We start from the raw sequence: 25,685 nt of genomic DNA on the forward strand, positions 1-25,685 counted from the left end.
CTGTTACTGCCGCCGTGTTCTCTGGCTGCAGCTCGATGCAGCGACGTGTCCAGCGGAGCTCACGCCATGAATATGCCGGCAGACAGACAGCTGTGCTGGGGTTAAACCTCCAGAACATTTAAAACGTCCCGCGGTGCGCTTGCTGTTCGGCACGTTGGGGCTCCGCAGCTCTCGGGACGCGGCGCCGGACGCGAGCCGGTACCACCAGAGGTGGTACTGGACGCGAACCGGAGCCGGGTTAGGGTGCAGGAGCTCTCCAGGTCCTAGCGCCGGGCCGGTTCTAGCTAGCAGCTCGGTGTTTGGAGACCCGCCCGTGATCTCGTGAGAGCAGCTGGTGAGTTAGGGCGGGACGCCCGCGCGGTATGAGAAAATCTCATTGACTATAACTATCGAACTATGAGGTCCACCCATTATATACAGTCTATGGAAAATCCGCGATTAATGCGTCAAAAAAATTGTCGGCGTCAAGCACGTGTCAGATTAACGCGATTTTAACGCGCTAAATCTGACAGCCCTACTTTCTATACATAAATGGTTCTAACATGTATTTCTTTATATTTCAGATAACCCAGGGGATTAAAGCGCAAAATGATGGTCATACATAGTATTTTATATAAATAAAAATGGTTTATGTCAAGAAACGTTTATTTTTCCTATGTCTGGAGACTTATGAGATACGTCTCCAGACATGAAGGAGAAGCTGGACTGGACAGTTCTGAAATCATTCTTTGTTTTAGAAATGTCACTGCTTTTTTAAATGTTGGTTCTGATTTAGCCTGAATTTCCTTTTATTCATTTGACTCTTTCTGAGTTCCTGAGCTGTACGCAATGTCTGCATCAACCTGTGTCTGCGCGGGCCTGCAGCTTTGAAAACCAAGTTTGCGTGAGTTAAGGTGTAAAAATCTGAAGTCCTAAAGCTGTTTGCAATAAAGATTACTTTGACAAATATAGTTATTTGATTTATATTGTTTTTAATATCGTTATGACACAATATGAAAAAAAACAATATCGCAATATGAAAATTCCAATATCGCTCAGCCCTAAAATCAACATGTACTGACGCGAGTACTTGTTGGATTAGATTTTCCAGAATTAGAGACGTATTTTTAAATAATACTGTGTATTTTATATTGTGAATTTTTTACGCTCATGCATTGGCAGTTCTATTTCTATCTCTGAGGTGATAATTTCCTCTAATTTCAATGTATGTTCTAAAAAACGATATCTTTTTTCTATACTCAAAACCAAAATACCGGGTTCTGATGTAGAGCTATGGTGTTTTGTTTCTTTTTTTGACACCCAGAAAACAGCAGGTGCCTTAAATCAAAGAAAAGCCCTTAGGTTAAAAGGAGGTGCGCTAACTTTTCTGCAGGTTATGAGTTATTCTTGGCTGAAATAAGCCAGAGAAGCTGATCTGGTTCAGGAACGGGACTGTAAGGGCTTCTGATGTAAACAAGACGCAGAACCAAAAAAAGTCTTTCTGAAATTATTTTCTATGATGTACTTGAGTAATTCTTTTGGTCTACTGCTTTATTTTTTTTTTTTAGAAATTTTTAGATATTTCAAATTAAAACATGACATCGACCTTGTTCACACAGGTCGTTGGGGTCATTGTGCAGAGGAGAGATAAGGATGTGAGACAAAAGCTGTAACCCAATAGAGATACTGATTGATCCTAATGCTGAGACCTCTTCCTAACCTGGAGTGCATCCTAGATTCATAACCAGCTCTTTGATCTGTGCAGATCGTTTTTGGATCTACCATGTCTCTGGATGATCTGTAGTGGTCCTTTGCTCAGTCTGCACATCACTGATGAGTATTAACAGTATTTTGTATTTTTTAGGCAAACTGGTGTCACTTTACCTCTAATTTGAATTGAAAAAAGTTTAAAGTTATTACTATTTTTTTTACTTTGAAAAGGGGAAAAATGTGCCTAAAAGTTACAATAAAATATAAAAAAAACTCATGGATTTGGTGGATTAATCTCGTATTTTCTAAGCCAAGTCAGTTTTGATTGGTTGCTCCTTTGACTCATTGAAACAGAGGGCAATGAAGAGGCTGAAATTAAACCTGGATGTAAAGAGCCTCTCATGTCTCCTTCATTCGTTATCAAAGATGTGCAGTGCAGTGTCGGACCTGGTAGAGGATGTACTATCTGCTCTCTCCAGAGCCAAATGAAAGCATTGTTCATTTGTGTCCCGGTCAAACAGCACAGACGAGCTGCTGGAGAGATGCTGTGGTGTCCACAGATAAGCAGAGCAAAGACTTTGCAACCAATGAAGAATCCAAGACCAGAAATCTCCGCTCTGCTGAATAGTTTGATCATTTCTTGTGATAGCCAAACCTCCCTCAGTGTGAGTGCACCTCATGAGTAACACAGAAGTGGCGTCCACTGTCGGAACAGTCATTCATGAAAAGGTTGTGTACTGTGTGGAGTTTTAGTGCAGTTTAGATTTGATCATGTTGGTCAGAGAATTAGCATGAAAATGACCGACTGCTTTCTTTCAGTTGAGCTTTTTTCCCATCATGTCATTGTGTGCTTTTGTTAAAACTGCAGCTGCAGGAGCTGTTGGTTGAACTGTGGGACTTTTTTTTTTGTGGTTTGGTCCACTTCCTTTTTTACTCTCATGAGAGTGTTGTGTGTGAAAGTGGATCAGTCCGGAAGATGTTGTGACCCTGGTCTCCACCTGCTCAAACTGACGGAGACTACGTCAGAGGGAAAGTATTCGCCGGGCATACTCTCTGACAGTGTGCTGAGTTGCTGACAGCGCTCGCCGTCCCAGGCTCCACCCACAAAGTCATTTTACCATCAGGGTTCAGGGACGGTGAACATGTACTCTGATACAGAAGGGAGCGCTGTACTCCTTCTATGCTACTATATGTCATGCCTCATACATCCTTCACTACTAATGAGTCCCGGGCCCGGTTCATTTGTGTCCCTCAGCGGTGCGGGCCATGACCTGAGGACGGTGTCACATTGTGGTGTGCTTTGGGGGCAGATGGACTGTGGTACTGTCTTGCTGGTGTGCAGCAAAGCCCTCATACTCGGTTTGAACTGCTTTCTTTTAACTTCAAAATCAGTTTTTCCTCCATTTCTTCTTTCAGCTGCAGATTTTTGATTGGACTTTGACTCTTATTCCTTCTCCCTGGACCCACCCAGGAAGAGGCGGGAAGCAGAGGATGGCCCGGCTTCTGTGCGTTAGCAGGTCTCACTCAGGTCATTGTTGATTCTGCAGAGGAAATGCCTTGACTGGTCTGGCTGCATTGCACTGCTTTCTCACATCATGAAGGTGTATGACGCGTGTTCTTGCTCAAGCACAGGACAGTGAGACGTGTCAACCTGAAAGGTCTGAGGTTCTATCGCTAACAGCACCAGGGGGGCTTTGCTCCTGGGAGGTCTCCCGTGTTCCTGTAGGGATTTGTCTGGCCTTGAAGATGGTGTTATGGGTATAGTTTGGGAATCTGAAGGAAACCAGCTGTTTCTGCATGGACGTAGCAGAAATCAGTTTAGTTTCTCCAGCTCTAATGTCCACTGATGGGTTTCATAGATCAACCACTCTCTCCTGGGTCGGTCTCTGCTCCGACTCTCTGCTCCTCCAGTTTGTGGCCGATTTGTTTGGCTCAGCATGAAAAGAGGCCAGTAATAGAAAACTCAACCGGGAAGTGTAAGGCCCAGAAAGTGGAAAATATGCCTCTGTTACATTCTTTCCATTCAGTCAATCTGAAGTATTTGAGAGTCAAGCCACAATTGATGGTTTGACATTTTTCTGCCTGTGAGGCCGGAGCTCCAAATTCACTGTGATGGAACTAACTGGAGGGGAAACACTGCCCCCTGGTGGTGCAGTTCAATAACGGATATTCAAGGTTTAAAGACTCACCACTTGACAACAAATTCTATTATTCACACAGATGGAAGTACGTAGTATGCATTTAACAATATGAACACGTTATTATTACTCAGAAGTTGTGTTTTATCTTTTAAAAGTTGTTGCTGTAGAATTCAGAGCTGTTGGTTTTGTGTCGAACAATTGTTGTAATGTTTAGTTTGCCTCACAGGTTCAAAGATGAAACAGAGACATCCCCTCACTCCTCTTTCAGCTGACTGGATGAATCCTCTGAGACTTGATAGATTAGGAAAGCTCTCGGGTTTCTTTGAAGCACTTGCAAAGTTGTGCTCAAGACATAATCCAGCTCTCTGATCTCAGTTTCCTTTTGTTGAGTGCATCACGCAATGGGCCTGAATATTCTGTGTAAAGCAGCCTGGAGAGTTGTTGTCTGAACTTCTTTAAAATAATTAAGTTAATCTGTCTGAATGGAAAGAAAAATAGACATGTGATGTCAAAGACTTTTGCACAGTGGATATGTACAGTTTTAAAAACTCTTCTCCATTAAAAGCAGATTTTTTTTTTTTGCAGATGCTTTTATATCGTTTTCATTAAGTAACTTTATCCTGTTGCTGTAGTCCCTTCATCATCCAATAGGTGGCAGTAGATACATGAGCATGAGGATTTGGCTCCCAGAGAAGGCTGTGATTATGAACAGCTTAAGGAGGAAGCAGGTTTTTGTTTCTGTGCTCTTCTTTGGCTAAAACAGTAAATGCTCTTGTCTCTTACCTGCAGTGGTGGCAGGTTCACGTCTGTCCCTCCATTTCTGAAGGGACGTATAAGGCACAGATAAAAACGAAGAACATTCACAAAAAAGTGAAAAAGGGTTGATGTCAGATCGTTGTTCTGTTTTTTCAGGCTGAGACATTTTGTGAGATTGAAAGTTTTCTCTGTTGATTTATGTTACGTTTTCCTTCTTTTTATTTAGAAATCTGTGCTAAGCAGATGATTGCTGCTCGGTGTGCTCTGTGTGTTTGGAGCCTCTCAGCACAGGGTCGCTGTTGTCCTCTGCACTGCTGTTGCCACGTCTGACTCCTGTTGCCAACAGTCGTCCCAGTAGCTTCCACTGCAGCACAAACACACAAGCTTTCAGTGTGTGTTCGGCGTGTGCTGCAGACAGAACTCTGTGCTCAGCGCCAGAAAGTGCCGTTTGTTGCTGCACTGAGTTGCAGGCAGTGCTACACAAGAGCTGCCACGATTAGTCGACATATTGAGATCTATTAAAATAGTCGGTGGCCAATTTAATAGTCAATTAGTCATTACTTTATATTATATGGTGTCAGAATGTAGTAAAGTTGAAAGTTATAATGGCCTTATGCATTCTTTTTGGACTATTTTGGCATTTATTAAGGTTTTCTTAGGCTATTTGAGTTAAGCTAATATTTCAGCTACATGCTTTGCTCTGATATTAGGTGAGCTGTAATCATACTATCGCTTGATTTTTCTTCGAGCTGCCATGATGAGTGAATTTCTGCCTGTGAGATAAAGTTCAGTTCAATTGAATGAGTGACATGGTAAGCAAGGTGTTGGTTCATGTGAATGAACAGCTGGTTTCAGGGAGACATTGGTTCATTGATCCAGAATTACAGGATCCAGTTTAGCTGTTTCTGTTTCCAGTCTGGAGTTTATTAGATTCAACTGATAGCTCCTCTAAAAAACTGTAAATCTGCTCTTTTTTTTAACTGGATCTTTGACGTGTGTTGAAGTCTATATTAAAGCTGAATACTTCTACCCGAGATGGATAACTCTCCTCCTCCTCTTCCTCAGGACCTGGAGATCGTCTACTCCTATCTCCATGGGATGGAGGCCTTGTCCAACCTGAGGGAACATCAGCTGAGGTTGGTGTGTCCTCCTGACTGAAGAGAACTCAGACATGAATGTTGTTTGTGAATTTGAATTCAAATGAGCAGCCGCTCGTCTGTCTGCAGTGGAAAATTAAAGAAGTTCAGACTTTTATGAACATTGATCTTCACTCACTCATTCTAAAAATATACACTTCTTTATCTATATCACATGTGTCGACTAATCGGAAAAAATAATTGGTGATTAGTCCACTATTAAAATAATCGTTCGTGGCAGCACTACTGACCACTCGTATCAGCATAGATCACTCCTAAACAGACTACTGGCTCTTCTTTTCTCCATAAATGTTCCTAACCATGGTGTGAAACACCTCCAGAGCGGCTGCTTATCTAGCTAACCTAAACCCTTTCAGCTTCTTACTGGCAAAGCACACCTGATCCAGATATCCTCAGCAGTGAAGGCAGAGATGGGTTGGAGTTGATGCCCCTGCTGTAGGTATTCTGGATAAAGCAGGTCCAGCAGCTCTCCTCTTGGCCTCAGAAGGACCATCTTGTTCTAAAGTGCACGCTCATGAAGCTTCCAGTCCATGTGTAACCCTATGGACACTGAATGACGGAGGTCCGTTCCCAGCGCGGCTTGTGTTCACACACAGGGATTATATCAGCCAAGGGAACAATGTAGCAGAGCATGACCCGCCAGCCAGAACATTCCAGTGTGTAAGCCGCCAGGGCGCCCCCCCCGTTTGGATGCTGAGGAATGTCCCCGTTCTCCCACAGAAACTCCTGCCAGCTTCACTTGTACTAAACTAAAAAAAAACCCAGACATCCTTCCAAGCATGGAATTATGTAAAGTGTTTTTGTCCTGAACATTTTCCTCTGGGAGGAATAGTTTGTTTTCCCTTCTATGCTCCATTTTCACAAAGGCTTCAGACAGAGTTTTGTTCCTGGACCTCCGAGGTTCCAGACTCATCATGACTGACTATCTATCAAATATTTTCACAGTCGAATGCCTTAAAAAATAAAACTTTATCTAAAGTCACAGTATTTCCAAAAATAGGCTTCTCTCATCAGTGAAAAAGCCTATACACCAAAGAGTGTATGTCAATCCAGTTTTAATCTAAACCACTGCTGGATAGGCCTTCCTCTGCTGCCTGTCTGACCTCTCTAGAAACGTGTAGATTTTTTCATGTATACTTCATTTATTGTTCAATTATAAACACAATGCAAGAAAAGCTTTTTCATTCAGCTTCAACTATTGAAATTGTAAATTAAAAGTGGATCCACAAACACTTGGTCTGCTTTTTTAAAGTTTTGTTTTCTGCTTTAAATGTGTGTATGGATTCATGATCTTTTTAGAACAATAATCTAATATTCCATTTTAAAGCCTTGCTGTGTTGATTTCTAATAATCCTCCAGCTCTCTCCTAATGATGCATTTATAGTGTTAAATACATTGTGTACCCCATCAACCAAACACTTTGGAGCAAACCTGATGGCATAAGAATGCATTGAAGTCGGTGTTCTAACCTCAGCCCCCCCGCTCTCTGTCCCTGCAGGATGATGTGTGAGACGGTGCGTTACGAGAGGCACGAGGCCAACGAAGTGCTTTACTAGTAAGTGCTGCTACTGCTGTGTGTAAATGGATATGGATGAGACGGGGCCAGTGGCTCACATCTCCAGCTGTGTGAGACAGAGTCTGATGATGATGACCTGCACTGAGTTCATGGATGTTCGCTGATGCGCTGTCCCAGGAAAGACTTGTTTGAAGATGTAGCCTGGCAGTTTTCATCCCCCTCCTCCTCTCCTGAGCTGTCTGTCATAAAGGCTAAATGGGATTAAAGAGCGATATTGATATCTTCCAGAAGCTCCCGACTTGCTGCAGTGTTAAGCAGAAGACACTCAGTGGTTTTGACCGCTGTCACTGAGTGTGAATGAAGATGCTTAATGAACTCTGCAGAGTCTCCGGGGGCTTCAGTCTATGCTCTGCTGCTCTGTCGTCTGACCACTAATGTTTGCACATGTGTTTATCAGGTGGGTGGTAGACTCAACACCTCATTAGAAGCCCAGTTGGTGGTTAAGAAGCTGAACATTAAGAAGGCTCAGACTGAACAGTTCTGATGGTTCTTTAAGAGCTTTAGAAGGTCCCTGCATTTTTCATTTATTTCAGAACACTCAGTGACAGGACAAGGCGGTGTCCCGATGATCTCAGGGGACCAGGTTATTGTCAGCTTCTTCTGCTAACCTGCTTTCTTTTTTTGATACTCCACAGAGCGTTTACTTGTAGTGAACTGTACCAGTCCAGAGTCTACTGGAAAATCAAACTGCGATCCTTGCTCTTGAGACTATTTTATTTAGTTCAGAAAAGCTTTCATAGATGCTTAACAAAGGTCTGATGAGTGGAAATGATTCCTGATGTGGATCAAACCTCCCAGAGGGAAATCCCTCTCAGTTTTGCTGCACTAGAATCTCCAGATTTCAGAGCAGTTCCAGGACTAACTGGAGATGTTAGAGTGAGGTCTCAGGATTCCTGATAAGCTGTGAAACATTTCTCCTAATGAACTAACTTCATCTTTCATTTAGATTTAAATCCTCCCTTTATCTTTAAGGGCTGTGAGATGAATATTTATCCTCTGCTTTAGCTCTCAAAGATTTCTTTTAGTCCAACATTTTCAACTAATTACCTGTACACAACTTCAACAAGGCTGATAAGGGCAGCCAGCAGAAAGACCTGATTTATGCCCTAAAACGATTAAGCAACAATGCTCCCGGAGCTTCAGTTCACTTGACCTAGAATTTGGAGTGAGCAAACATGAGAGTGGGTCAGAAATTTCAATTTTTGTTGTGCAGAATAGTGCTGCATCAAGCGATTATTTTAATAATAGATTAATCACCGGTTATTTTTCCAGACTAGTCGACTAATCGGGTAATGCGCAAACTGGATGTAAAGCACACATCTTAACCATCATTAGCTTTAAACTAACTAAAAACTAGATATATAACATTACCTGCAATAATTCTAGTGTGAATGCTGAAATTGATAGCTGAAAACGCGGAAGATGATAGCTGAAATCACCAAAGGTGATGGCTGAAAATGCTGAAATTAATAGGCAGCTAAAATATTAGCTAAATGCCACATTAGCCTAAAAAACTGAAAAAAGACAAAGTTAGCCAAAATAGCTAGCATGTAGCTAAAATATTAGCTAAACTCCAAAATAGCCTAAAAACCTTAATAAATGTCAAAATAACCCATAAAGCTAGCAGAATGCAATTTTAACGTTCAACTTTACTACACTCTGACTCCATGTAATATAAAGTAACGACTAATCGACTATTTAATTAGTCGTTGACAATTTTAATAGTCGATTAGTCGTTGATAAGTCAACTAATCGTGGCAGCTCTTGTGCCGAACAAACTCTGCTGAGGAGATTTTAAAACATTTAAAAACCTACAACAGGGGCAGCCAGAGAAAACACATGTCCTTACAAGGCAGGTGGTAGCAGGATCCCCCCCCCCCACAGGCCAGTCACCCCACCACCCACCACCCCCTGAGCCCTCTACTTCATTGTATTTCGCAGTTTTTAGTATAAACACATTCAAAAATCAAACTTTGCATCACGTACACTTTCCTTTCCTGGAGGATCCTATGAATGCTTTCCTCTCTAAATTTCACTGCTTTGTCTTTGCTTTCAGAGGACACTTTGATCAGCTGGAGAAATAAAATGCTCCACATCCATTTAAGTGAAGTAATGTGATGATAGCTGCTCATGAATCATTGTGCTGCAGCGGTAGCAGCAGTGTCCTCCTTCAGACCTGCACAGACCGGCACAGCACTTCTGTAGCACTCTCATGTTATTGGCAGGCTGCCGGTAAATGAAAGCCAGCGTTTATGGTTTGTTTACAGTGCAGGTTAACATCCGCAGCATCTCTGATAATCCTGCATGAACTGCGCCCAGTTTAGAGGATTCCAGCCGTTGGATTATCTTCGTGGAATTTATGATGGTGGGGATGGGGCACCAACATAACGGATGGACTTCAAATCAGCTGTACCCTTTAAATTCAGTTTTTTTTTGTACATTCCATGTACATTAAAAGCGTTTTCTCTCTAATTTTCAAATTAAAGCTACGATTTTCCCCACTAACTGTTAACACAGAATTTACTAAGTGTGAACCATGGTTTTCTGTGGACAAAACATGTCCTGTCCATGCACTAAATCAGAGGTCTGCGGCAGACATGAACCAACAGTAAAATTAACCATTTCTATTGGATTACTGCTGACAGTATACTTGCTACTACTACTTTTGCGTCATCGAGATGATCATATGTGACAAGGTGTATTTTATTTTGAAAGGAACTTCCATAAAAAATAGTCTATTTTTGTTTTCAGTTCATTATGTCTATCATAGTAGTAAATCAGTGTCTATTTTTTTTAAAGGGTGAAGGAAGGAAGCCTGTGGCTCCTACTGAGTTTCAGTGGGTGAGAAATCAACCCGAATGGCTCTTTCATAGCTGAAGGTTGCAGACTTCTGCACTAAATGTTGACTAATGTTTCTGCCCAGTCACAAATGTGAACGGTTAAGGGTTTCATCACGCTTGAGTTTTTCTGAATTCCTCATATCTTTCTGTCCTTCTGTATGTTTTAACAAAACCTCACTTCTGATAAAATATCAAAGCAGCATTTCCACCGGGCTGCATGACAATGTCCAGGGCTTCATATGTTGGTTCCCACTGATGTAAAAGACTAGTCCATGTGTGACTTTAAACATGACATAGAAAACAGGGCAGCTTTTTGTTTGCAATAAAGTTTTCCTCAGACCTACACACACAACAGGGTCATTGGTCAGTGTTGGTACATTTACTAGCTTTTCAGACTCTCCTTAAACTCTTCCTCAGAACAAATTTGCACCAGATTTTTTTGTTATTGGTGATTTTCTTTGAACGTGAAAGCTGTGTTAGAGCAGTTGTTACCTCTCTATGTCCAGATGACATTACAGTGCAGACAGGAACTCTGCGTGCACCATGTAACTACATGCTGATTTCAGTTCAAATGAGGTGCAAATATATTAATGCAATTATTAAACTAAATGTTGGTTGAAAGAAAATCTAAATATCTGGGCTGAAAGATCATGTCTTCTTTAATAAAAAAATCCAATCAGAGCCTTAGATCACATAAAGTACTGATAGTATAGTTTAATACTGTAAGTGTTGCTGTTTGTATGAACCTCATTCACTTATTCTGTACTTTAGGATCTTTTGTATGTAATTGTTATTTTACATGAACCTACATGATATATATATATACTATATTCACGTTTTCTAATGTGCTTTATTCAACTTGAAATGCAAATAAAAATGGTTTAGTTTGCAATAAGAATTAAAACATTAAAAATGAAGTTATAAATTACATAATTATACCTTGCATTATAAACTGGTACTGTGTTCATATTAAATAATTAAAATAAATGTGGTAAATATTTTATTTTTAATGTTGAGTAAAATGTGTTTTTTTAGCCTTCTATTCATATTTTAAAAGTCACCAAATAGTTGTTTCTCATGAAGTGTAATTTCTCTGTTCTGAGTCCTGCTGCTTGCAGTCCTAACTGTGTGTGTTCTTCTCTTTTTCAGCCCTGAAGACATTGGCAGCTGCTGGTACATCCTGTTATCTGGTTCAGTTTTCATCAAGGAGTCCATGTTCCTCCCTAGAAGCAGGTAGGATTCCTGGATGAAGATGAAAGCTTCATTCCAAACCCTTCAGACCATTTTAGGGCTGGGTCACAGCAGGATCAACTTTTCTTCCTTGAATGATCCCAGATTTGCATGTTGACTCTGAAAACGTTTTTTCTGCTTCTTGTGAGTTGCTGATTCCTGCAGAAATCACTCTGCTCTGAGGTGTCATGCGACTCTCCTGCGTTACATGTGACTTTCTGTTTAACTTGACACATCTAAAACCCAATTAAACCAGTCAGGTAAAACTGCATCAAGAGGAAGCCTAAAAATAGAATACTCATCTGCAGAAGGAAATCACTAGAACATATTCAGTGATCAGCAAGTCATTTTACTTAACAAGAAATTTTACAATAAAATATCAAAATCTAGAAATGAGGAAATCCACACAAGCATTAAAAGAACAAAAGGTAACTGTTAAATACAATTGCTTCAAATCAAATGTTATACAGCCCAAGTATTTTTTGCTAATTATTGAGAAATAGTTGTTCTTTATGATTTTTTGTGTATCTAATAATAGTTCATTTTAATTACAGTTTAAAAAAAACTACAGTAATAAGTAGAAATGACTACTTGTAAAACAGAATCTGAAGAAAGTGGGAATATATTTGTACAAGTTGGCCCATTTTAGTAAATCCTCATAAAATCTTAAAAAAACCCACATATTCTTAGAACATAAATCTACTCTGTGTAACATCCCTAAAATTTGAACTGAAATGGCAATGGAACAACTTCAAATCTGGTAAAATATCTTGAATATCTGTAGACAAGATTTTAAATCTTTGCAGTTATCAAAGAGTTTGCAGTGTAGCTCATATGAGACCCTATAAATGCACTGAAAGGCCACGAAGATCAGTCCACCTTCAAACCACGACAGCAGGAAGTGGAAGTCACTGACCTGGTTGTCCTCATGTTGTCACAGCAGAACTCTCAGCAGCATTACTTCATCTTTTATTCTATGGGAGTTTATTTAACTGCAGTCCTGGTAATCGTTACGGTCAGCTCGGTTCTCTCCTTTCCTGTTCCTCTGCTTCAGATAATACTACTTGAACATAGAAGCTTTAGCTCAAAAGTGAAGACTCCTCCATCTGTCTTCAGTTCAGCTTCAGAGCACAGCAGTGACCACCGCCTCTGAAGCAAAAACCCAAATGTTACAGTGCTGCCTTTTCACAAGTGGATCTGTTACTCTGTGGGTGTTTCAGACAAGGACCTGCTTATGCATGGAGCTGCCAGAACACACCTACGGCATTTAGAACTTGAGGCCGTCATTTGAATTCCCTCTACAAAAACGTAACAGTATTGTTTTGAGGTGTATTGTCCTGCCTTCCATGAAAGTCGGAGGCGTTTAAAACAATCGGAAATCATCCAGAAATGCAGGCTGCCTACTGTACTTGGAAGAACTTCCTGGTTCTGAAGGTGTGTAGGCGATGCCAGGGGGGGTTGCAGGTATTGACACGTTGGCAGATTTAAGATGATTCTAAACCTCTTTACTAAACACTTGTTCTCCTTGTCTTTTTCTCTGTGCTGCACTAGTCTGCATTGCTTTGATAATAACCCCCTTTAGTCTGGTTCCAGCTAGGGGTGTGCCAAAATATCGATATCGCGATAAATCACGAGATATTTAGTCCTGTGATTGATTCTTGATGGGTTCTCATCAAGTATCGATCTTCTATTTTCGTTTGAAGAGGTGGAAAAACGTTAAATTCGTCATCCTTCGGTGAGCCGTTCCTTCGGTGGTAGATAGGGGGCGCACGTTGGATCAATGTGCCAGGCAGCTACTTGAATTTAATTTTTGCTCTGTTGTTTACAACAATTTAGCACTAAGTAGTGACTCTGCTGTCCATGTTTACTATTGTTAACACTGAATTTTACTGATAATTCCAATTCAATTGGTGTCGGTGTTTGTCACAGTCACAGTATTACTGATTTCAGAAATGTTGCACAAAAGGGTCCATGATTTGTTGCACAAAATAAGTCACTAGTTTTTTATTATGATTTTGTTCAAGCTAAAAATAAATGTGGATATATTTTCCTAAAAAAATATGTGTTCTTTTATATATTGTAAGTAGAGTTTATTTTCTTTACCAGTTATCGCGGTATCGCGATATCATCGATATCTTGAGGCATGTAAGGCATCGTATTGTGAGGTACCCAGTAATTCCAGTAATTCCCAGTCCCAGCTCCAGCTACTGTCACTTTTCTACTGACGATCATAATCAGGACACATGCAGATCTTTACACTTGCTTAATCAAACAGGAACTTCTATGAATTGACTACTGATCAAAATAACTTTTACTTTTCCCCTGAATGCCTGAATCCTCCTCATGATGCTCACATGAACTCAACATTTACACTATAGGAACACGCCAAGATGTTCAGTCCGACATCAGCTCTGCCCTGTCTTTTTCTGTATGCTGGTTTAAAGGTATGAGACTGACAGGGGTGGGGGGTGTCTATGGAACTTCACATTTCTAACCTGATGTGTCTAAATAATGAGCTTTGTTTAGAAGCCCTCATTCTGAGAGTTTTATGCATTTTTGTGAAGAAGCTCAAAGCATTATTAAAATGCAAACTATTGCGGATCTTAACCAGGTAATATTAAAGGATGTCTGCTGTACCGTCATTTTTTTCTTCTGTTCTGACAGTAAATCATAGAGCATTTGACTGTTGTTATAAATTGGTTTACATCTGCTCTGGTTTTGTTTTTTATCATCTTAGTTTTGTGGTACCTTCAGAGAAATGCTTCAGGGAAATGTCACAGAACCTGTTTCTCCAGTGACATATACTGAAACAAACATTTTAGTGACAGTTTTAGAGACATTTGAGACGAGAAGTTCACCGAGCTGTTACACAGAACAAACCTTTTCTCGACACCACTCTTCCTAATTCCTTCAGAATGAGTTAATCTGCTGGCAGACTGAAGTCAGACTGCGCCTTGCATCACCTGTAATCTCAGTGCAACGGAAATGCAGTGTACTTTAAGCAGTACCTTTTAACCCACTCAACTCTGTAATGTTTCATCAAACCTTCTGCCATTGTTGGTAGCCTCAGAGAGCTTAAAACATTTCTCTATCTACTCACTTTTTTTTTTTTTACATAGGATCTCTTTAATCCGTCCAAAACAGAGAATAAAGTTGACTCTGGTTGTCTTAAAAGGACCCGTGAGGACAGAGTGACTGGAAAGGGAAATGGGCAGTGACACGATGAACTGCACTGAGTCTAGCAGGACTTCCTGAAGCTTTTAAAGACTCACTGGAATTAGATTTCAGACTGACTGCACTCTGAAACAGCAGTCCACATCCACGCTGGCAGCAAGGCCAATAACCTGATACGTCTCCATCATTCTCTGTGTGCCCCTCCACCCCCCACGCAACATTAGTGAGACCTGATCCAGGAAAGATGAATGACTCAGTCATTAACTGAAGAAGCTTGAGATGTGTGTTCTTTATTTTATCCATGTGTGAAATGAAATACATGGATGAATATATACAGTATATACACAGAAGCATGACAGATTTAAAGCACGTCAGCCAAACCTCATCAGTCATGTCCTGTAATCAGTCACTAACAGAGCTGATGCTGAAGCATGAAGTGAACATAAAGACAATCAGAAGCTCTCATCGTCTTCAAAGGGACGATCTGTGTTTTGTACCTGACGTTCCTTATAAGCATGTTTGTGGTCTAATGATGGCATCTTTCATCCACAAATATGACTCATTCTATAGAGCTAGAATGTTGAGCAACACTTCTATGTTAATAATATCACGGTACAGTACAACAGGTGTGCCATCGTATGGATAGATGGTCTTTGCTGATGCTTCTTTGTTGTGTGGAAGTCTACCTGGTTCCATACTTTAGATTTCAGACAGATGTGTCTCAAAATACTTAGAGAACACAATACCTTATGTTCTTGTCTTTCTTAACCAACATTGTTCTCCTTGTTCAGTCCATCGCTAAAGAGTCAATTCTTTCTTGATCTGCTACACAAAGATGAATAAAACATCACACTATGCAGAAGTAAACAGGATTTCTGATGGTTCTAATCCACAGAATAATCTTAACTATTTGTAAATATTGTCTTATACAGTGATTGACCAACAGATTAGCCCTGCACCTGCCGTCCACCATCTAACACACCTCATAGATAGAGGAAAGAGGAAGCTCATGCACTTCTAGTTCACACAACTTTATTTGTTTGCTCATCACATTTAAGGAAGCCATGAAGCAGCTTTTAGAGGAGAAATCTCGTCATAGTTCTCTCTTTCATTGTTTGAAATACAGATTTTTGGTTCCAGTCTCGAGCAGAATCCCTATGTAGTTTTATGTTTTAAATGCCGGTACTTGAGGCAGTATCAAAGATCTTTTAAACATAGGTACACTTTTAAAATATTTGGCAAACAAAAGGACTTAAAGGACTTTTTGTCCTTTTAAGTATTAAGTTAGGATTGTTGCAAAAGTATTGTCCATTTGTAAAAAAGTTTTATACTTGTAATGAGAGATTTGTGCGTCTGTAAAAAAGATTTTGTACTTGTTGAAAAAAAAATGCTAGTCCATAAATAAGTTTTATCAAAAAAGCTTGTGGTTGTAAAGTTGTTTTATAACTGTAGAAATGTAGAATGAAGGAACTTTTTTCCCTGGATGGAAATCATGCATCTCATGGGGAGACTGCTGATTGATTAATTTACAGACAAAGAAAATAACATTACTAATAGTAATTTAGCTTCTGTTACTGTACATCAGCAACATTTATGACTTACAGTGCTGATTTATAATTCTCACTGTAACAACTGTGTCATCACCAGCTATCATGCGGACTCTAATACTTGGAAATACGAAAACATTTCCAATGTCTCTGAATTGTTATTTAATTAACAAACAGCAGGTCAAATAGGTTTTTAAAACATATGTTGGTATTAACTCAAAAAAGGGCTTTAATAACAATATTGCACAAGGAAAATAAGACAAACTTGAATTTATTTCAGCTATGTTCGTTTGAAACAAAAAGTACTGCGTTTGTGGTATGTCATACCTACAGCAATAGGATCAGATTCTAATAACTTCAAAACCATGAAAAAAACAAGTGTATGCTTCAGTCTTATTCATCTTTCATATCGCCCCACATGTCATCTCACCGGTAACATTTATATATATATCAGCATACAGGTGTGTGAAGTTACAGAACAGCACTGCATGAACTGACCCTTTCCTTATGACCCCATCGGGGAAAAAGCTCATTGTGAGAAGAGATTGTCACCCTTTTCAATCCTGAAAAATACAAGCGGTCGACAGATCAAGGGCTTATTGTTGTCCCACCCCCGCGTGCTACTGTGGCATGCGTGTCCCAGGTTGCTGAAGATCCATGCCTGTGCTCGTATGTGTGCATGACCTTTCACGGACACATTTTTCTACACTTGCTCAACAGTTTTAGGGTTGTATAAATTTCTTATTACAGTTACAAAACCTTTTTACAGATGGACAATACTCCTGCATAAACCTAGCTTCATATTTAAGCTGCTGATTGGTTCTTTTTAAACAAAGAAAAGGCTCATTCATATTTGTTCAGATCAACTGTGAGTTTGTCTGATCTTACTACACTGCTGAGCTCAGATTTGTCTGTTTTCATTTAGTCTCGGATCAGGAATACTGATTAACAGATAGAGATACATTTGCGCTTCCACTTTCTGGAAGTGGGAACTTCCACTTGAATGCAAACTTTATTAACCCTTCTCTGGTTTCAGTTCCTCTGCCTGCATTCATTTTCAGCACGCTATTTGCCAGACTCATCTGCAGCTTTCTGATCAGAACCCAAGCAAACCTGTAACCTGCTTTGTGGAGTAGTTTTTCTTCTCCTGCTGACACAGAAAGGTCAAGTCAGACTTATCTCTGATGAAACTGTCCAAACATCATTTATTCTGTTTCTCCACTCAGTTTTATTTCATTGTTTTACTCACAAGCTGAACTTTTGTTCCAGGTGTGATGGCTATTTGGTGATTAATTTGCTCTTTTGAGCTGCAGTACATTTACAGTGACGTGATGGTCGGTTCACATTAGCGGCAGAGACTAAGCAGGTTTAAAAGCTTCTGACACGTCCTGTATGCTTCCTGTCAGATAAATGATTTAATAGAAAAGTTCTCTTGGTTTGCTCCACATTTTTCTTCAACACTTTGTTCAGCTCACAGCTTTAACACGTGAATTTATTCACAATGTACCTCCCAAGAAATGTAAAACCGTAAAACTGCACTTTAGAGAAAACTCAATAGATGACCTCTAAGTACATTTGTTTACAGGGATTTGTTATTTCTTCTCATGCCTTAGTCCCAACTGCCCTTATAGGTGGATACGTACCTTAGTAACGACTGGAGTGCTCTGTGAAGGGCATTTACGACGGCGTGTGCTACCTACAAAAACTTCATGATGCACTTACCACATGCACATTTTCATGACGTCTCTTGATTCTAAAGGGAACTGCAAGACGCACGTGCACTACCTTTAACCCTCATGCTGTCTTATGGGTCCAGATGACCCCACTCTGAATCATGCAGCAGAAAGAAACAAACATACCCGGAATAAAATAAATAAAGGCAAACAGAGTATAACAACCAGACAGCAAAACACATAAAGAAAACGTAATGGTTTGGTTTGTTTTTGCTTAAAAGCACAACTTTTATTTTTTTTTCCAGGCTTTGTTTTGTTTTGTTCAGCAGCATTTTCATATTTTAACAGGATATGTTTTACGGAGGCTAAAATCTTTTGGGATATTTAAGTGTAATCTTTTTCATATAAAAGTAAAGGAATGTGAGTGTTTTTTCTTTTAATAATTAGTTTATTTCTAACTTGTATAATTTTGACAAAATATATTTTATGGAGAGTAAAATATTGAAAGTTATTTAAGGTTTAGGTTGATTTTTACTTGAATAATATTCCAAGTTTAAACATTTAGTTTTAGAGTGATAAATGTAGTCAGCGACCTAAGGTATGTTTTGGTTTTTGGCCACCTGTACGGGGTTGAGCTGAACGGTTGCATTTGACGAAGGCATTTTAATTTACTGCAAATAAACAAGATAAATGAAGCAAATTAGCACAACAAGAATTGTCGATTTTAATAAAAATGCAATTCTCATTTATCCAAGCAACACAATCACATCACAGAATTTTGCTAGTATTTTATCTCATATTTGTATTCACAGCAAGATAAAATAGTACACTTAATAAAAAAAAATAATAATAATAATAAAGTGTAGTGATCAGGAAACGGCAACTAAAACATGGTGGGGGGACACTAAGGTGCTGGCCCAGTTTTGACCCAGATGAATATCAGCAACATATTTTTGGACAACAATTTATTTTACTTAGACCTAAAACTTGAAGCAATTATCAAACAAACATTTTTACTTTTGCAGCTTAGAAGTTTCGAGTTGCAAAGGCTTCAGTTGGTTCTTAGATGTTATTAGGGGTGCGCCAAAGTATTGATATGGTGATATATTGCAATATTTAGTCCTGTGATTGATTCTGTGATTGAAGAGGCAGTTAAACGTTATATTCATCATTCATAGGGCGACAGTAGCTCAGGTGGTAGAGCGGATCGGTCAATGATCGAAGGATAGGCGGTTCGATTCCGGCTCCCGCCAGCCAAGTGTCGTTGTGTCCTTGGGCAAGGCACTTAACCCTACTTGCCTCCAGTGTGGCTCCACTGGTGTGTGAATGCGTATGAATGTTCAGGTGACTGGCAGCCACGCCTCTGTCACCCTGCCCCAGGACAGCTGTGGCTGCAGTAGTAGTTTACCATCACCAAGTATGAATGATGTGTGAATGAATATGGATACACAATGTAAGCGCTTTGAGCGTCTGGAAAAGCGCAGATAAATCCAATCCATTATTATTATTATTATTATTATTATTATTATTCGGTGAGGCGTTCCTTTGGAGGTAGATTGGGGGTGTGTAGCACTTATGTGTCTGGCAGCTACTTGAATTATTTAATTTTTGTTCTGTTGTTTACAACAATTCTGCACTAAGTAGTGGCTCTGCTGTTTGTGTTTACTGTTGTTAACACAGAATTTTACAGATAATTCCAATTCAATTGGTGTCAATGATTGTCAAAGACATAATATTACTGATTAGTACTAAAGTCTCTATTATTTGTTGCACAAAATAAGACACAAGTTGTTTATTATGATTGTGTTCAAGCTAAAAAATAAATGTGGATACATTTTCCTAAAAAATACGAGTGTCGTTCTTTATATTGTGAGTAATTAGAGATGATTTCTAGCAATAATCGCAGTATTGCACGATCATCGATATTGCAAGCCATGTATCGCGTATTGTTAGGTACCCAGTGATTCCCAGCCCTAGTAGTTATTATTTATTCTAAAAGAAATCCTAGTATGTTATCTATGGTGTGTTGACTGTCCAAAGAGGCTTCTGTTTTAGAGCATGAATGCCGTATGATGGCGATGTCTCCACGCTGCCTATCCATCTGTGGAGACCAGCGTTAAGGAGACAACCAACTCTAAACCTTGTTCACACGATAAACTACATGAACATTTAGTTCTTAGTTCTCTGAAGAGGCTAAACAAGGTAAAATAGCAGTTTTAGACCAGAGAACATTTGATTTTGAAAGACCTGAAGGTTTCTTCCTCACAATGAAGGATTACATTAAAATCTGAATTCTTATGAGAACAACATAAGACTTTGTACTGTAAACACCTGAATCGACCCACAAAACGTGATCTGAAATCCAAATCATCCAATTGAAGGATTTCCTCCTCACACAGCAAACTAAAGGATTGAATCAAGCTAGTAATTTAGTGAGGACAGCATGTCCACAGTTCACCAGAACGTAAGCAGGCTCAAACGGTCCGCCCTCTCACTCATTGGTGGCTGAAGCAGGAAGTGAGTGTCACGCTGGAATGCTGCTGCGGTCTGCGCCCCACCTCGCCCCACAGAGGCGGGGGGAGGATCCACTGACACGCTCCCAGCTCTTCCACACAGATCTCTCTCAGCAGCGCTGGCATGAACGCAGGACGATATGCCGCTCCTACAGCTAAGCTTCAGGGCTTGGAACAGCTTTGTTGGAGCCTTTCTGGACTAACAGGAGGAATCATTTAGAGGGGAGGGATCCTCTACACTTACCCGGGGGCTGTGTCAGTCTGGGAGCGATTGAAGGTGTCGGGGTGAGTGCTCAGGCAGCAGCCTCTGCTGACTCCTTCCACCTGAACACACAAGCGCTCGTCTCTGTGCTGCTGGAGCTTCTGCTTGTTTGTGAAAAGCCTGAAGAGCCTGCAGGCCGGCAGCAGGTCTGTGTGATGACCCTCATGTCTGGAATGTGAAGCATGACTTTGATGTCTTTTTTTGGAGTGTCAGGGTGAAGGGAGGGCTGTCAGCAGGCGGCTGTTTGCTCCTCGTGTTTAAGGGGTTACAAACAACTCCAGTCTGTTTGGTAAACTAAAGCCTCCTGCGCACTCCGCCTGTCAGAAGCCTCTGTTGAGGAGTGGGTGCAGTTAGGAGGGATGTTCTGGAAACGCTGACACCAGACAGTGGAACCGAGCTGTCCCTGCAGGCTCTGTGGTGCTGCTGCGGGACGGGGAGCAGTATTTCAGGAAGCAAAAGTCACAAGTCATCCGCGCATTCCTGGCTTTGAAGGCAACTTCTATTTCAGAACCGTCTTGGCAAAGTTTGGGCTGCGCGTGTGGAACAACCACGTCGATGCTCCAAGGAATTTTGAGCATGATTGCAGGGCGGCTGGGGGGCAGCTGCTGCCCTGACAGGAAGCTGGTGAGGGCTTTAAGTCAGTGTCCGCTGTAATAGCTTTAAAGATTCATAGGACTCAGCTTCCAAAGGACCAGAGCGTATTCTTTTTCTCCTCCTGAAGGTCTGAAAATGTTTGCATTGCCGCTCTTCAGTGAGGAGACCCCTCCTCTCGATCTGAGAGCACAAGTTAGGTGCACTGAACGGCTGGTGATTGCTTGGAACGGCATTCCATTCCTGTCCTGTTGTATAAGTGAGTGGAATGCAGGGCGGGAAGCAGGGAGACCGGAGCGCTGGGAAACTGCCACAGGGTTCAGAGTGATGGCGAGATTCTGGCTGCTGCTGGAAAACCCGATGTAATATCTAATTATGGACGATAATCACTAATGGACGTTTTTTTCATCATTTCCTCTCTATCGCAGCTAAAGTGAAGCCTGACTGACTCATCTGTTCATTTACATCTGTTATTACATCTTTGAGGTGTGGAGCGTCTGTCTGTTAGTCTGAGGGTGTTAGTGGATAATACTCTAAGGGTTTGGCTCATTACTTAGCTGTAGCTGTGGAGGCATTTTTCTAAATGAAGGGAAAGAGGAAGTTTCTGAAAAGTCACACATCTAACAGTCATGAGCCGTTTTTTTCTTTTATGTACGCACAGAAATCCTCTTTTATGTGAAGACTGCAGTTTCCAAATCACACCATGACACAGCAAATGTTAGTAAATTCCCAGAACAGGTAAGCTTAACTAAAATCAACATGAGAGAAAAAAAACTCAGAATAAAACTCTGCTGCTCTTAAAACAGGACTGCTGTATCTGTCTGTGATGGAAAACTGACTTAATTCCCTATAGATAAAACTGTTTGCTTTACACATCTTCATGTATATCAGAGGTGTCAAACTCAATCACACAAGGGGCCAAAATCCAAAACACTCTTAGGTCATGGGCTGAAAAGGGTAAACATTTGAACACTCTAAAACTACATTTTTAAAACTTTAAAGTCATAACTTTTTTACATAATTATGAACTAGATATATATTGTATAACCTGCAATAATGCTAATGTGAATGCTGTAAGCTGAATTTGGCCGCTGAAGATGCTAGTACTGATAGCCTGCTAAAATATGAGCTAAATGCCAAATTAGCCTAAAAAACAAAAATAATTTGACATATGTGGTCTACAGTATGTTATACTTTTCTTAAATTGTGGTTGTTGGATTGTGGTTGTGAGAGAGCTGGATGGGAGCGAACCTGTTGTAGATGGAGGTGATCCTCCCTGTTGTTGTGTGCTGTCATGTCACATACTGACCCGGATTCCTTTGTTTTCCATCATTCATGTGAATCTTTCATTGTGCAGACTTTAGTGTGGGAAAGACACTGGGACCCAGATTTTGACTCCAAAAACATCAGAGCTTAGGACAATAAAACTCTGAACGTCAACAGTTGAAGTCACTAATGTTGATGAACCCTAAAGACTCAAATCTAAAATGTTCATGTTTGTTGTTTCATTAGATGATGTTTTTAAAAACAGCATTAAAAAAGGAGCTACTACTTTATGCAGTTGAGACTGAATTGGTTAAACCGAAGGAACTAAATATAACTCAAAAAGCATAGCAGTCAAATATGCTGTAGCTTTCATGATGTTTCCTTAATGCTTCCCTTTATTCTCCTGAGGAAACGGAGCCCCGTCAGCCTGAAGCTGTCTGTCTATCACAGCCTCCTGCATCATGAAGGGCTGCATTGCTTGTTCCCCTCGACAGACGTCATGGAGGAGCAGACCTTCAACACTTTAAAGCTGCTCGCTTTGCTTAGAGAGCAGTTGTTATTGAGGAACCATGTTGGCCCTGTTCCTGTGGAGGAATTCAGGCTGTCAGGGCTGCAAACAGAATTACAGCAGCATTAAAGTCGAGCTCAGGCAAAGCAAACGGCAACAATCAGCATTAACCCCTCCACTGCCAGTGGGGCTCCCCATCACTGCTCACGTGGTGTTGGAGAACAAATCCACAAGCTAAGCCCTCTGAGCTGATGCAGGTCACAGAGCCCATGTCCAGGTGGACTGAAAGTCAAAGGAAAAGGGTTATTGAAGGTCCTCATCAATGTTCTACTGTTTAATGTCTGTAGCTAAAATTCTTCAGTCTCTCTGAATCTTCTTCTTCTTCACCTTTCGGCTTATCCCTTTCGGGGTCGCCACAGCGTAACAGCACCCACTGTTTCACATCAGTGATTTGTCAGAGTTTTTACGCCGGATGCCCTTCCTGACACAACCCTGTACTTGAGGGGCACAGGGACCCAGTTAGGCAGCAGCATCAAGGGTCTTGGCTAAGGACCCAATCTGGATGGAGATCAGGGGACACCCAGGGCTCCTGCGTGCTAGCCCTACACTCAGCCCACTGAGCCCTCCAGCCGCTACTCTTTAGTCACTTTGAATCCATCCATTATTTAAGTGACATTATTTTATAAACACATTTCCTGCATAGTGACTAAAGAGCCTGTTTATTCTGGGCGACTTCTGCTTATTCTGATCACTAGGTCGTTCAACAGGAGGGATGAATGCAGCCACAAAATCTCAAGTCATTTTAACAATAAGACTAAAATAGCAAAAATATTGTAAGTAAAAGTGTTACAAATGTTTAGCAATGTGTTGCGTGTTAAAAGATAGAAATGACAATTACAACGGTGAAAACTTGATTTGAAATGAATGAAAATTCACCTGAAGTCAGCCCAAGTTTTTCAAGTTTGAATTATCTTTCCAGCTAAAATTTGTTCAAAGTTCTTTAAGAGCTCAACATTTATAAAAAAGGTTTGAAAGCTTTCCCCGAATTTTTAGATGAACAAAACGTGCCCAATATTCAAACATACACAGTAAACAAAACTAAAAGTAAAGCAGGAATTTCTCGACGAAACTGAACAGTTTGACACTGAAACGGTTCAGAGCGTGCTGAACAATGCAGAAGTCAAAAGACCTGTAGAAGAACCGGACAAGAACATCAATGTTCTTTGCAACGTTTAAACGGTTATTTCCTAAATGATCATTGTCCTGAAATGTATTTGAGGCCTTAGAGACTATACTACCCAGAAAGTTCACTTCAAAGAACCAAACCATGAAAAATGTTTAAGGTGCTTAAAAATACTTCCATGTGGTGCCCAGGTCACACCATCTCAATCCATCCAAACTTTAAGCAAAAAAAAAAAAAAGAACGAAATTGGTTACCTTCCGTTTCCAAAGATGTTAAAAATAACAAACAAGGAGCTCCTGTGTCTTCACTTCCAACTTTACTGCTGGACAAAGCCACTTTCTCCTGCTCACACTCCGCTTAGACGTGCCCATGCTCAGAGTTTCCAGGCTGCACGGCGTCTCTGAGACACAGGGTCCTGCAGCTCCTCGTGCCCGGCCTGTGACGTCAGCAGAGTGGACTTTTCCAGAGGCGGGTGTTTCCCTCCAGGAACTGAAAGAGGGGACTGTCTGATCAATGTAGCTCTGTGTCGACACATGTGCAGATATGTGTTGAATTCTGGTCAAAGAGCTCAGAAACATTTGTGGAGTCACTGAAAGCAGCAGCAGCTTCTCTGCCTGCAGATGAACAGACATTTTAAGTTTTATCCACAGGCTTAAACAGTTTTAATGCTGGATTTCTTCAGCTACACAGACTTCTTCATTATTGTTGTCTCCTTGTTTTCAGTTTTGGGAAGAGATCAGCCGGCAGCCTGCGGCGTGGATGTGAGTGCATCGTCCTCGAACCCTCAGAGATGATTGTGGTGAGTCTCACACTTTATGTCCCAGCTGCAGGTCTGAGCATACAATCACTGAAGATCCACCGCATGTTAAAGAGCACAGGAGAGGAGGAAAAATACAACTCTAAAATGTTGGTGTTCAGAACAGAACACTTTATACAATAAGCAATTATTTCTCTTTTAACTGATAAATGTGCTCATTTCAAATGTTTTGCTGGTTCACGTCACAGAGTAGTTGGAACCGAGGCAACAGATTTGAAAAAGATTCATATAAAAACACATCTAAGAACTAATGGAGTAACTTGATATCAGGCCTGTAACAGGATTAGATTTGAATGGAAGGGTTTATAGAGGCCCAGTCTCTAAGAAGCAAAGCCACTCCCATCTTTAAAAAATATTTTTCAGTGTCAAAGTACTAATGCACGTGTTAAAGTCAAGGCCCGGGGGCCGGATCCGGCCCTCAAGATCATTTTATTTTACTGTTATTAATTACCCAATGTTATCTTGTGCTCATTTTTAACTTGTATAATTTTGACAAAATACATTTTTATGGAGAGTAAAATATTAAAAGTTATTTAAGGTTTAAGTTGATTTATTCTGTAATAATATTCCTGCCTTTTTATTATTCAGAATTATGTTAAAAAGTTACAGTTTTAAAGTTTAAAAAATTTGCATTCTGATAGCTTTTTGGACTATTTTGGCATTTACTAAGATTTTTAGACTATTTTAGAGTTTAGCTAATATTTCAGCTACATGCTAGCTGTTTTGGCTAACTTAATTTCTTTTAGGCTAATTTGGCATTTA

The 25,685-nt window shown here is 40.4% G+C and overlaps 1 protein-coding gene across 7 annotated transcripts in view; it reads left to right on the forward strand.

The window, feature by feature from the left end:
* rapgef2 (Rap guanine nucleotide exchange factor (GEF) 2) overlaps nt 1-25,685 on the forward strand; it is a gene marked incomplete at its 3' end in the record, with an annotated part of 95,125 nt that overhangs the window by 29,282 nt on the left and 40,158 nt on the right. For 6 of the 7 annotated variants that reach the window (XM_024262567.2, XM_024262570.2, XM_024262568.2 and 3 more), the window contains 4 exon segments: nt 5,652-5,722; nt 7,242-7,298; nt 11,309-11,392; nt 24,830-24,905. In XM_024262567.2, coding sequence (XP_024118335.1) covers nt 5,652-5,722; nt 7,242-7,298; nt 11,309-11,392; nt 24,830-24,905 — 288 coding nt within the window. 7 annotated transcript variants of the gene reach the window in all.

The sequence above is a fragment of the Oryzias melastigma genome, linkage group LG10, assembly GCF_002922805.2.
Source record: "Oryzias melastigma strain HK-1 linkage group LG10, ASM292280v2, whole genome shotgun sequence".
Classification (NCBI taxonomy): domain Eukaryota; kingdom Metazoa; phylum Chordata; class Actinopteri; order Beloniformes; family Adrianichthyidae; genus Oryzias; species Oryzias melastigma.